General features: G+C 43.7%; 1 protein-coding gene across 1 annotated transcript in view; it reads right to left on the bottom strand.

Annotated features, from left to right (window-relative positions):
* Positions 1-6986, bottom strand: part of CDC5L (cell division cycle 5 like) — a 50159-nt gene extending 43173 nt beyond the window's left edge. The window contains 5 exon segments of the mRNA NM_001301220.1: positions 582-681; positions 2063-2190; positions 2780-2941; positions 4361-4464; positions 6801-6986. Coding sequence (NP_001288149.1) covers positions 582-681; positions 2063-2190; positions 2780-2941; positions 4361-4464; positions 6801-6845 — 539 coding nt within the window. The 5' untranslated portion in view covers positions 6846-6986.
* Between the last annotated feature and the right edge of the window lie 5503 nt (positions 6987-12489).

The following is a 12489-nucleotide window of genomic DNA, read 5'->3' as shown; positions in this document are numbered from 1 at the left end:
ATGAATCCAACCAAAAGGGAAAAAGAAGAGGAAAGTGAAGAAAACCTTGAGCAGAAGGCAATACTGAAGTCCACTCACTTTTTAAATGAAAATTTCTATGAGAGCCTAAAATTTGGTTCAAGGCTCATTATTAACCCCCTCTACGTTCAGCTGAGTTTCCTGTTTCACAGCCCGCGCCTGCCCAAGACTAATCAAGGAGAGTGAGTAATCGGCAGTCACATAAAAGTCACACGGCCTTGTGTGTCCTGTAGCCATCTGACTCTAAGACGGCTAAAACAGATGAAGCTCTCATGCTAACAGAACAAATCCAACATACCACGTGAAACATCTAGGTATTACTTCTGCCATGTCTTACAAAATTTTTTGAAATATATATTTTTTTTCCGTAACTATTCTGAAATGGTTAGGGAGAAAAATATCTAAGACTTTTCCAAAGTAATAAAGAAATTAAGAATATCAGCAAAATTGGAGTTACGCAATTCTAATTATTACTCACCCAACAGGGTTGATAAATCATGCAGTTCTACTGGGCCTGAGGATGCAGAGACTAATCACTCACCTATGGACGGAAACAAGCATACCTTGCTTCTTCCAACTGTTTCTCTCTTGCTTTCCTCTTGGCTTTCTTTCCCTGAGTATTAGCCAGGCGGGCTCTAGCTTCAGAAAGCATCTCAAGTTCATCTGCAAAAATAAAGAGAAGAAAAACTAAGTTCTCCTCCAGCAGAAGCAAGGTATATGAGACACATCCCCTAGTGCTTAAGATGAGAAAAACCATAAATACAATTATATGGTGTAGCATAAAGGAAACAGCTTGCATTTTGAAGTCAGAGCAACCTAAGGTAAAAGCCAGGTCCACCACTTGCTAGCTATGTGACCCTGGATAACTTATTTTACCCTCCCCGAGTATTTTTCATCATCTATAAAATGGGAATAACAACTCCTACTTTATAGGGATGTTGAGAAGAGCTAAGTAAAACGAAATAAGTAAAACATCTAGCAGGTATTCATTAAACAGTGGCTATAATCACCATATCCTTCATTTTCATCAACTAACTGGCACAGCACAAATTGTGAAATAATATAAAAACTACTATATAATTATAAGGGAATTGATAATCTTCAGTAAATACACTTTTTTTCCTCAAAACTATTTCTCTCCCTCTAATATATTTTCCATGACTCGCCAGAGTAGAATAAATTTCATCTCTGATGCCTGTTCCTATACAAGGCTGTCCAACGGAATCAAAAGGGAACTTTCTAAAAAACTCAGATTCCAGGATTACCTCCCCACTCCCCAACTGACGGACTCAGATTTCCTAGGGAGGCTCTGGTACCTGTATTTTCAAATGTTTACCATGTGACAATGATGCAGCCTAGCCACAGTCTACCCTTGGGAACCACTATGTTCAAACTTTTAAATTTTAAAAACTCAAAAAATATTCACTGAATGCTTCACAACAACCCCGTGAGGTAAGATAAATATTATTATTCTCCATCTGGTAGGAAAGAGAATCAAAGCTCAGAGAGATTTATATGACTTGCCTAAGGCGAGATAGCCAGTAAGTGGCAGAGAGGGTCTAAAATCCAGTTCCTCTGATTCCTGATTCAGCGTCTCAAAGAGGCATCGTAAGTCTCCATCACAGTACTGTGGTGCTGCCTCTTCACAAAGATTAAATTACCTGCCTAAAGTCAAAGTAGTAGTTAACAGGAGGACTGGAGCGCAAAATCCCGACTTGTTGTCTCTCTCTGAAGAACAGGAACAAGAATACAGAATCCTCAAGGGTTTACCTCTAGCCTCTAGGAAATCTACCCGGTAGTTTTACACTGCTTAATTTATTAAAGGAATTGAAAAATCAGAAGATGAAGGGACACCGTCCAAAAAGACCAATTCCTCTATAACAGAAGACTGGACACGTTTAGAAAGAGCCTAAGAACAGCAACTGCAGACAGAACTGGGGTTCTAAAAAGCCAGAGGAGTTGAGAAAGGAACTGAAAGCGTTCAAAGAGGCTTGAGGAGTCTATGATTACCAAAGAAATAAATTTCTCACAAGCATACACCTACCCTCGTCCATATCAATTGGATCAGGCCGTGCTGGTTTTGTTTCTGGATTTGGATCTATTTCTCCAGGTTTTAGTTTTCGTGGATCATCCGTTGTTTCCTCTTCATTGTCTCTTTGGGCAGCTTTATCTCTAGAGGAGAGCCCAGAGGAGTTAGTCTTAGAAAAACACCAGCTAGTCTTAGAAACAGTAGGTTTCCCAGTGCTGGCACTCTTTTCTTTCAAGCTCAATGGATGGGCATTAACAAAATATTGCATTTCTACTACTGCTTCACCTGAAAGAGACGGTATTAAAATTCTAATTTCAGTGTTTCCATTCACCATGAAACAGGATCCAAGCAGCTCCTTAATCACAAATGCAGTAGAGCCATACAAATAAAAGAACTTTTAGTAAAGAACCAAGATCTTCTGATGGTCAACTTCAGGAGGACAACTATGAGTGATTTTTATTTGCTTTTTTATTATTTTTTTCTCAGCTGTGCTATGATGGACATGTATAATTTTATAACATTTCTAAATTATTCTCTTAAAAAGTATATAACAGAAGACATAATTCTGATCAACCACAGGAAATTAGGAGTATATAATCCAATAGCTTCGGCTCTTCTGGCTTTACTCAGATCTGCAACTACATGTTTAAAGACAAAAAATGCTAAAAGTTTATTCAGCCTCATTGAGAAGATATACACACATTTTAATACTGCTTTTGGAGATTCACTTACAGAAGAAATTCATAGTGTTCCAGGCACTGAGCAGCTGTTCTCCCAATGATTGGAGCAATGGTCCTCCACTGAGTTGGCATCAACTTGGCCAAGTGCAATAGTTTTTCCTCTTCTTCTCTGGACCATTCTGTTTTCTTAATGCTTGGATCCAGCCACTCATACCTATTAAAAAGATACCACTTTATACATTAATCAATCACCTAGCATGAATATCCCATTTACACATTAGAGACACTGACTTCTAGTGTCTAAAAAATACAAGCTAACTCATCCTTCAATTACAAAAGCTGCTATTTTTTACAACTGAATATTCACTGCTTGGTTAAACTCACCCCATTCAATATTCCCCATCCCACCAAATTCTAATGTATTTTAATCATGCAAGGTTAGTGATACTTAAAAAGGTAACTTGACTGAGACATGATCATATGCCTTCTTTCCCAAATATCAGTTGTTTTCATTTATTTTACACTTTACTGGAGGTTTTGAAATTATCTGCAAATAAGACAATACCACCTCACATTTTTATAGTGTTTCTGGTTTTCACAGCACTTTCTCCCACTTTGATTTGATTCTCACAACACCTTGGCTTACTTCCTTAAGCATCCGACTTACACTCACTAAATGCTTTTCAGTATCATATCCTTTTGTTTGGTGTGTTTTTAAATTTAAATAAAACTACTATGTCATCCTCTGTCTTTCCTAATGCCCCACCCAACCCACCTTTTCCATCCAGTCTACTCAGCTGGATGAGGCTGGCAAACAAGATTCAAGCACTCCCGAACACTGGGGCAGGAGCTCAGCTCCACTAAGAAAGGCAGAAATCAGAACCACTTCTTCACGCCGAGGACCATCTTCCTCTCTGGGGTCCAATCCCTACATTCCGATCCTCTCCCCTACCCCGGTGCCTAGGAAATTAGGTCACTCTTGTTCAATCCAAAATAAGATTCTAGTACTACATGGGTCAGGGCTGGCGCCAGATCACTCAGCAAAAACACAGGTAAAGAGCTTAACGTGTCCACTATCCTGTGACTTAAAAGAGGAAAGAACAGGTGTAGCGTTGGCTTACGTTGTATTGTGAGGTATCAAATATAAAATATTTCAACTGTATTAATGAGGAAACTCAACTACTGGGAGCTGGCCTAGAAAATTAACCACTATTTACCATCTATTTCTTTGGGAAAGTAAATTCTAAAACAACCAACTTATAAACTTTTGGAACACATCCATTTATAAGCTGGGATCCCACCATCCCTAAAAGTAGATTTATTTTATGCTTGATAATGCACTCTCAGACACATTAACTCATTTGAGCCTCGTACCTCCATCAGTCAGCACCCAGCACTATTATCTCTAACTAGGAGAAAACTGGGGCAGGATGGAGGGGATAGAAAAATGGCCTGCCTAAGATCACACAGGCAGCAAGTGACAGCTAAGTCTTAAATCTAAATTCCCACCTCCCACTCCATACTTTCTGTTATATCACAACGCCTGCTTTCTTTGCTAAGGTTCAAAGAACTGACATTTTCTTCATCATAATTAAGGTCATTTACTGTTTTCCACTCATTAACTGGTACATACCATCTGGCTTTGCACTGCTTTGCTGATTTTCTATGCAGCAATGAGGCAATCCTAGACCACTGGTTTTTCCCATATTTCATTACCGCTGCTTTCAGAATTTCATCCTAAAAAAAATTGTCAAAGAAAAACAGTATATTCAATCACGAAACTCCAACTGAGAAAAGACAAAATTTAAATTAACTCTGACAGGATTGCTAGGGAGAAAGAGAGAGACATAAACACCCACACACATACTGTAGGTTAAAAAAAAGAAGAAAAACTTCATTTACTATAATAATAAACAGCAAGCCAGAATCAGCAAAATACAAGAAATTAAGAGGAAATCCCTTAGAAGGACATCATACCCTCCGTTACACACAACACCCCCCCCCCAATAAATTGGGAGTGGGTACAGGCCAATCTGAGAAACTCTACTTGATAGGGCTTAACAAAAAGTATTCTCCAATGCATAGCCGTCATTCTTTTGAAAAGGGTACAGCTCATTCATTTACTCATTCATTCAGAAAACATTTCCCAAACACCTACCTTGTACCAGGTCATGAGTACTTAGGGAAAGAGAATCGAAAAGGCCACAGCCAGCCCTCAAGAAGCAAGTCAAGAGTATGGTGAATCTATTCTCCAATCCAGGTTTCCTGTCTCCAGTTTACAAATGGCATTTTCTCTCTAGCCCTATAACCCTTGCTCTGACCCAAGAATCAGCATCTCAGGTCTCCCCCACCTCACCAGTCACTTCTGCCTCCAGTCTCCCCCAGTCTCCAGATACTATTTCACCAGGGCACCCATTCCGATACAGAATTCAACATTCCCAGGGAAGCCTGGCAAGCTAAGCAACAGACTCCAGGCATAAGAGAGCCATAGATGAATGCACCGGGGGCATTTTACTCTTAGGCTTTTTTCCACAATGAACTTGTGCTACATGGCTCATTCATACATGGGCCACTCCACCACCACCCGTGTCCCCATCATCAGAGATTTAAAAAGACTGCAAGGCTTCAGCCACTGCATAGGAATCCTGCTGTTACTTGCTCTTGTACATCTGTCTCTCCCCCAGAAGTCATCTCTTCTCCAATTCAAATAGCCTGTTTCCCTCTGTGCAAACTGCGAGGCAAGGCTGCCGTGGACTTTATTTGTAACTTTGTGGCAGTACTGCTATACTTAAACACGTCTTCAACTAAGCATACACAGCAGTTATCTACCCTGCTAGATTCATTCAGCACACATTTGCTAGGCAACCTACTTCATGTTGGTTACTGTCCTAGGTTCTAAGGATACCAACTGCAATGCTGTCTGCTGGGGGAAAGAAACAGCAATTAGCACTTACTGAAAGACTACTACATGCCAGACTCTGTTCTAAATGTTCCAAATGTACTGACTCATTTAATCCTCAAGAGAGGTAGGTAGTATCATCCCCATTAGAAAAATAAGAAAACTGAAGCTCTGAGAGGTTATTAGAAACTTACCAGCACCACAGAGAAGGATGTGATGCTTGCAAAAGGACAAAGTAAGCTATAACAAATGGATGATAGAGGTGCCATGGGACCCCTGGGGGTGCAAATAATTCCAACAGGGCAAATGGGCAAAAATTCCAAATAGTGTTTCTGAACTGGGTTTTGAAGGATGGTGAGAAAGATGCCAAGCAGTAGGAGAATATTCCAAGAAAGCACAAGATATAAAAAGACAGAGCATGGAAAGATACTGATGTGCTCCGGAAACCAACAAATTCAGCACACTGTGAACACAAAAGGCACTAAAATCTTATTTCTATTTTGCCCCCTCTCTTCTGCCCTTTGGCTCACGACTGGCATTATCCACTACATTTCTGGAAGCAAAGAGACTACGGTAAGCAGTTTGTCCTATCTGGCTTCTAACCAGGCTGAGGCGGAGGGGCAGGAAGAGACAGGCCCCGGGATCTGTCAGGAAGGCAGACAAATTATGCCTTGATAACAGATAACCGAGAGATGGGGGCAGAAACGGGCTCGGTGAAGCTGGAACTGAAACTGCTTCCCCTCTACAAGAAAGTCAATGAAGAAACAAAGTTGTGGCCACAGCACTTCTTTATTTTTGAGTATGAGAGACTGGCACGGCGCCCGGGCTGAGGGACACGGATGTCCCAAAAGACCAACTCTCGCTGATGTCCTAGTTCCCCCTCCACACTGAGTTCCTCCAGGGCGGGGGGCGCGTCCCCAATTCAACAAATGTCCACGGCGTGACTAACAAGTGCCTGGCACGTAGTCAGGGGTTAAACCACGGTCCTGGTCCTGGAGGCGATCAGATAACGCCAGGCCTGGCACAAGGTAAGGGCCCAGAGGGTCGGCCCCGCGCTGCCCCCCAACGCAGCCCCCAAAGGGCACATCCTCCACGCCTCCCCGACCTCCGCGCGCCTGCGCACAAGCTGCCAGAAGGGGCGGAAGGCAGCGGACGGCGGGAAAAGGGGACTTACCTCGGTATTCCTCCACACGCCCCCCTTGATCATAATTCGAGGCATCTTGGCGGCGGGGTGTCACGGCAAGCGGCCGAGGGGAGCTTCAGAGAAGTAGTAATGGCGCTGCGGCCGCGGAACCCAAAGCGGCCACTTCCTCCAGGCGCGACCTTCTGCTTTGAAGGGATGTGCGCAGGCGCAAGGGGGAGGAGGGGGGAGGAGCAGAGTAGCAAGTCTCGCGAGATCTCGGGTGGCTGAAAGGCAGTAAGTGCCTTGTTAAAGCGCTAGTCTAGGAAGACTGCCAAAAAGGCATCAGACCACCCTGATAGAAGCGTCCTACGCCCCGCGCATATCCAAAAGAGGTTGGAGGAAACCACGGCTCTCGCGAGATACCGACCGTGGCTCCCTGCGGAGAATGTAGCGGTGGAGTTGGTCGTGACGTCACCTCGTGGCAGAGAATGGGAACGTCGCACGGGTAGAGTTTCAGCCCAGTTGATCTAAAAAGAGCTTTGTTAGTTTATTAACTTAGCGCTTTAGTAGGCATTTAACTAATAGGAATTTCTTCATAGGATACTCAGGAAAAGGCAAGAGCTTATTAAGCCTAATCTTCCTACCCTGTAAAATAGATAATAATACAATAGTACCATCCTCATAAGGTGTCCTAAGGATTAAATGAGATCATAAACCTAGTGCAGTATCTGATACACAACAACTGCTCAAAAAAGTGGCAGCTGTTTTTGGAAGAGCAATCCCAGGTGCTCCGTGGTTGTCCCAGAAACCTGCAGAAATGTCATGTCAAAGAGTTTTTCATTCGTCGCTATTCAGTCTATGTGGATTAATAATAGTTACCGTTCATAGGCGCTGATATCGGACAAACTCAGGTTGAATTGAAATCTTGGCTCTCTCATCACCTTGGGTGGTAACTTTGCTGAATGTCGGTATCCTCATCTGAAAAGTGGAGTTAATACCTACCTCATAAAATTGAAGGGCAAATTAATTAAAGCATACCTAAAACCCAGTGAAGTAGGGATTGTCAAGCTACTGTTCCACCTCCCAATTACTTGGTCTACTTCACCATTTAAACACATACGTTTGGCCCCAGCCCTGGAAGGTATGAAAATATTTAGTTTGTGGACTGGGAAAGACCCTGAGTATTTATATAATGTCTTTCTCTTTATAGTTCATTTCTCCATTTGCCTTTTCTGGAAGAGCTACAGAATTTTCTGGTTAGATTTTTGTTAAATTTTTTTTGCCTTGAAATGGGAAATTGTATCAATAAAATCACAATTTTGTTGAAAGGAGGCAGTATTGGATTTTGAAGAACCCATAGACTTCGCCACATAAGATCTCGGTCCACTCCTGTCTCTGCTGGCAACTGACTGTGTGACTGGTGATGAGCCATTTTCTGTCTCTGGATCTCTGTTTGCAATGCTTCTCTGTAGCATGGTGACCATTACCTCCTGCCCATCCCATCCCCAACATCCACTCAGTGATTACAGTCTCTCTCTCTCTCTATCTCTCTCTCTCACACTGACACACACACACACACACACACACACTGGCTATTTGATTGATCTGATGAAAGCTGAGTCAGTTAAGTCTCCCCACCAGGAATTTTGACACTGGAACCTAGAAGAGGCCAGTCTCTCTGATGACCAAAGAATCTCTAACGTGTGACTCCCTGGAGTTGTCTGCCACCATGCTTTGTGCAGTGTAGAGTAAGAAGGGAAGAAAGCAGGTCCCAGATGCATTAAGAGGAGCAGAGAAGGGACTAGTACCATGGCAAAGCAGTTAATTTCGCACATTCCACTTTGGCAGCCCAGGGCTCACCAGTTTGGATCCCGGGTGCAGACCTACACACCACTTATCAAGTCATGTTGTGCCAAGCGTCCCACATATAAAGTAGAGGAAGATGGGCACGGTTGTTAGCTCAGGGTCAGTCTTCCTCAGCAAAAAGAGGAGGATTGGTGGCAGATGTTAGCTCAGGGCTAATCTTCCTCAAAAAAATTAATTAAATAATAAATAAATAAATAAGAGCAGAGAAGAGAGGAGAGAGAGACAGAGGTAGGGCCTGACTGTGCCAGGGTCCCTGGATCCAGTATGTTCCTCAGTCCTAGGTGCATCTCTATTCTTGATTTCTTATGATTAGTTCCCCTTTGGCTTTAGCCAGTTGGAGATGGGTTTCTATTATTAAGTAAGCAAGATTCCTAACAAATCCAGAGTTGGACCGCTCCTCTCTCAAGAGCCATTTCAGATCTAACATTCCAAGAACCCATTGTGATGGTTTCTCCTTTCTATTCAGGACCACCTTAACCCCATATGTCACCTTGGTACCAACCAGAAAAAGGTGCCCCTTCCTCAAGGCACTTTATTGTCACCTGCTGGAAAATTGTCACAGGATACTGATGTTTTGAGAACGGGACACTCTTATGACAAGAGAATTTGATCCACCATGTCTACGATGTGAATTGCGCCCCCTAGGGGCATGCATTGTCCAATCTGCCCATTGGGACAGAGCTGCTCTGTCAAACGTTCCCCAAGGCGCCCTTGAACATGCAGACTGCATATCCCATTTCAAGATTCAAAATAATGCAACATCATGCCAGTTCTGAGACTTCTAAAACTAGAGCCCCCCAGCCACGAAAACTGGAGGCTGTCCTCCAGCATGGCCCAGATTGTCCAGCCTACCCCACCATATCACCACAGCCTCAATAGCCAGGCCTCAGGACCCCCACAAAGAGGCCATCTCCACCCCAGAGGCTGCTGAGGATCTCTGGCCAGGGCAGCCACAAGGTACAGCCACCAACAGGCAACCCGACTGTATAGTCAGTCACCATTAACCTGTAGGAGAATGAGTGGTCATTGCTAAACGGAGGCTTAATGAGGGAAAGGCTCCACTTCCTCCTCACCTACCCAAAAGTGGTGCTCAGAGCCCTGGCCACGTGGGACACTCCATGAAAAATAAAGTTTTTCATGGTTACTTGAATTTGAAAAATCCAGCATGCTCTGTCGGCTCCTTTTTATAGAACCACCAAAATTAAAGCCTAAGAAGTTGTCAGATGAAGAAATCTGTTTCTCCCTGTTGTGAGTTGAATGGCGTCCCCCAAACAGATATATTCAAGTCCTACTCCCTGGTACCTGTAAATATGACTTTATTTGGAAATAATCTTTGCAGATGTGATCAAATTAAGATGGGGCTGTACTAGATCAGGGTAGGCCCGAAATCCAATGACTGGTGTCCTTATAAGAAGAGGAGAAGAGACGTGGACACACAGGGAGAACGCTATATGAAGAAGGAGGCAGAGATTGGAGCGATGTGTCTACAAGCCGGAGAACGCCAAGGATTGCTGGCAACACCAGAGGCTGAGAGGGAGGCAGGGAATGTGTTCTCCCTTTGGGCCTCCTGGAAGGAACCAACCTTGCCGCCACCTTGATTTTAGACTTCCGGCCTCCAACTCTGTGAAAGAATAGATTTCTCTTGCTTTAAGCCCCCCAGTTTGTAGTCCTTTGTTATGGCAGCCCCAGGACACTAATACACTCCCTTTCTAATATAGCATTTCCAAACTGATTTGACCCTAGAAACCTTTTTTCTTATACTATCTATTGATGCACAGGAAACACAATTTGGGAAACTCTGGCCCAGGAAAAAGAGGTTGGAGATCCATCTGGCTTACAAGGGAGTAACAAGAGATGTTATCAGGAGGCTGCATTGTTCCCCCATTTCCCCACCCCTCATGTCTTTTGAAAATAATTGAAATTCTAATTTCCTTCCTTTCCAGTTTTTTATCATCAAGAGACTGTGCAGGAAAGGGTTAAAATTAGAGTCAAAAACCTTTGACAACACCTAGGCATGGCTAGGGGTTGGGTTAGCCACCCCCATAATCTTCATTATCTCCCCGAATAAACAGATGGAATTTAAGTAGAAATACTGTGCCGCTTTGCAAATACAATTTCAAGAGACGTCCTGTAGCCCCACCCCATGTACCAGATTGCCACCCCTAAGCCCCTCCCGGCCATTTAGAAATTCCTCACTTAGTGTTGGGAAGAGCTACGGTCTGGGTGTCGAGTTACTACAAAATGGAATTCCACACACAGTAAATGCTGGTAATTGGTACTGTAATTCTAACCATGGTTAATCACCTAAGATGGCTCTGGGTTCACCTACTGACCCCTCCTTGTGGTGGATCCAATTGTAGTTCGTAATTTTTTCTCAGGTACTCATCTTCGTGGGTGTTATTTCTGTGGGAGTCCCCTGTGCCCTGAGGTGAGGAAGTGTTCCCAAAGAGAATTTGCTTTTTCTCAGGCCCCAGAGGTTCAAGAGTCTTTTTGAGCTCATTTCTGGGTTTGGGAAGGATATTCCAATCAGGTAATTTACATCTAGACCCTGCATCCACATGGCATAGGCTTGGAATTTACATTTCTCACAGAAACTTTTTATCTCATTCATATACCAGACCCCAGACTCATATGCCCAACTACATGCTGGACAATTCGACTTGTGTGTGTCACATATTCCTCAAATTCAACTTTCCAAAATTGAGCTCCCTCCAGAAAACCTATACTTCTCCAGCGTTCTTATTTCACTGAATAGCACAGGGCTGCCGTGTATGATTGTGTAAGTAGCTCACTGCACAGGGGGCAAATGGAGGCTGAAATCTAGCTTGCACACCGCTCACCGGGCTGTGCATCTACAGGACTGTGTCCACCAAGAAGGCATCTTTCTCCAGATGTGTAAGATACCACATGTTGCCCTGGCAACAGCACCACCAGCCCCCTTGTTGCCACTTTTCCTTCTCCCATACCTCCCCCCAACTCATTTCCAAGCCATACCAGTCTTGCCCCCTTTACTTCCTAGCTAGGCCTCAACTTTATCCCCTTTGTGCCAACGGTGCTGTTAAGTTGCCAGATTTAGCAAATAAAAATACAGAACTCCCAGTTAAATTTGAATTTCAGATAAACAACAAATAATTGTTAGTGTAATTATGCCTCATGCATCCATTCTGTCCTCCCTTTCTAGTAGAACCTCGAGTTTTACTCCAGCTCACACTGTCCTCGACCACAAGGACCCATTTCTAGACAAATGGTCATACCTATGCTCACACCATCACCACTGGAAGCTGCCCCCACACCCTCTCCATATTTGGTGGAGGCAGACACATTTCCTCAGAAAACAAGTCATTGGGGTATTTGGCTTCCTATTTGTTATGAGGCTGAATCCCTCCATGTAGACCAAGAAATGTTTGCTTCTCATGTGTGTATTTCTTACAAAGTCCAGGTTTGGGAGCCTCAGTGTTGATCCTCACTCAAGTGGGTAGTGGCCACCCATCCCCCAGCGTGAGCCCAGGCCCTAACTCCTCCTGGACTTCCCCAGCATGAGAAGGACACCAGGCATTTCAAATGGGCTCTTTCATCCTTTCCCAGAATCCACTGGGAATTTGGCCAGTGGACTCCCTAAAAGGTGCACCACCCCATATCTGGCACGTTCCTCAGTTCTAGGTGGCGGCCTCACTCTTTCCGATTTTCCAGCCAGGAAAGAAAAGTCTGTCTCAGTCGGTGGCATGATCTTGAGGACCTCCAACTCTAAAATACTTCCCCAAGTCAAGTCCTATAAACAAGGCTTTTACCTACCTAGCCTTCGAGGGCCAAATGCCTACAAGCAAAGGAAAACAACCAAACTGAATACTTCATACTAGAAATGTAGACAATTAAT

The sequence above is a fragment of the Equus caballus genome, chromosome 20 (genome assembly GCF_041296265.1).
Source record: "Equus caballus isolate H_3958 breed thoroughbred chromosome 20, TB-T2T, whole genome shotgun sequence".
Taxonomy (NCBI): Eukaryota; Metazoa; Chordata; class Mammalia; order Perissodactyla; family Equidae; genus Equus; species Equus caballus.
Note: the sequence above shows the minus strand (reverse complement) of the source record. Positions and strands in the feature narration are given on the sequence as shown.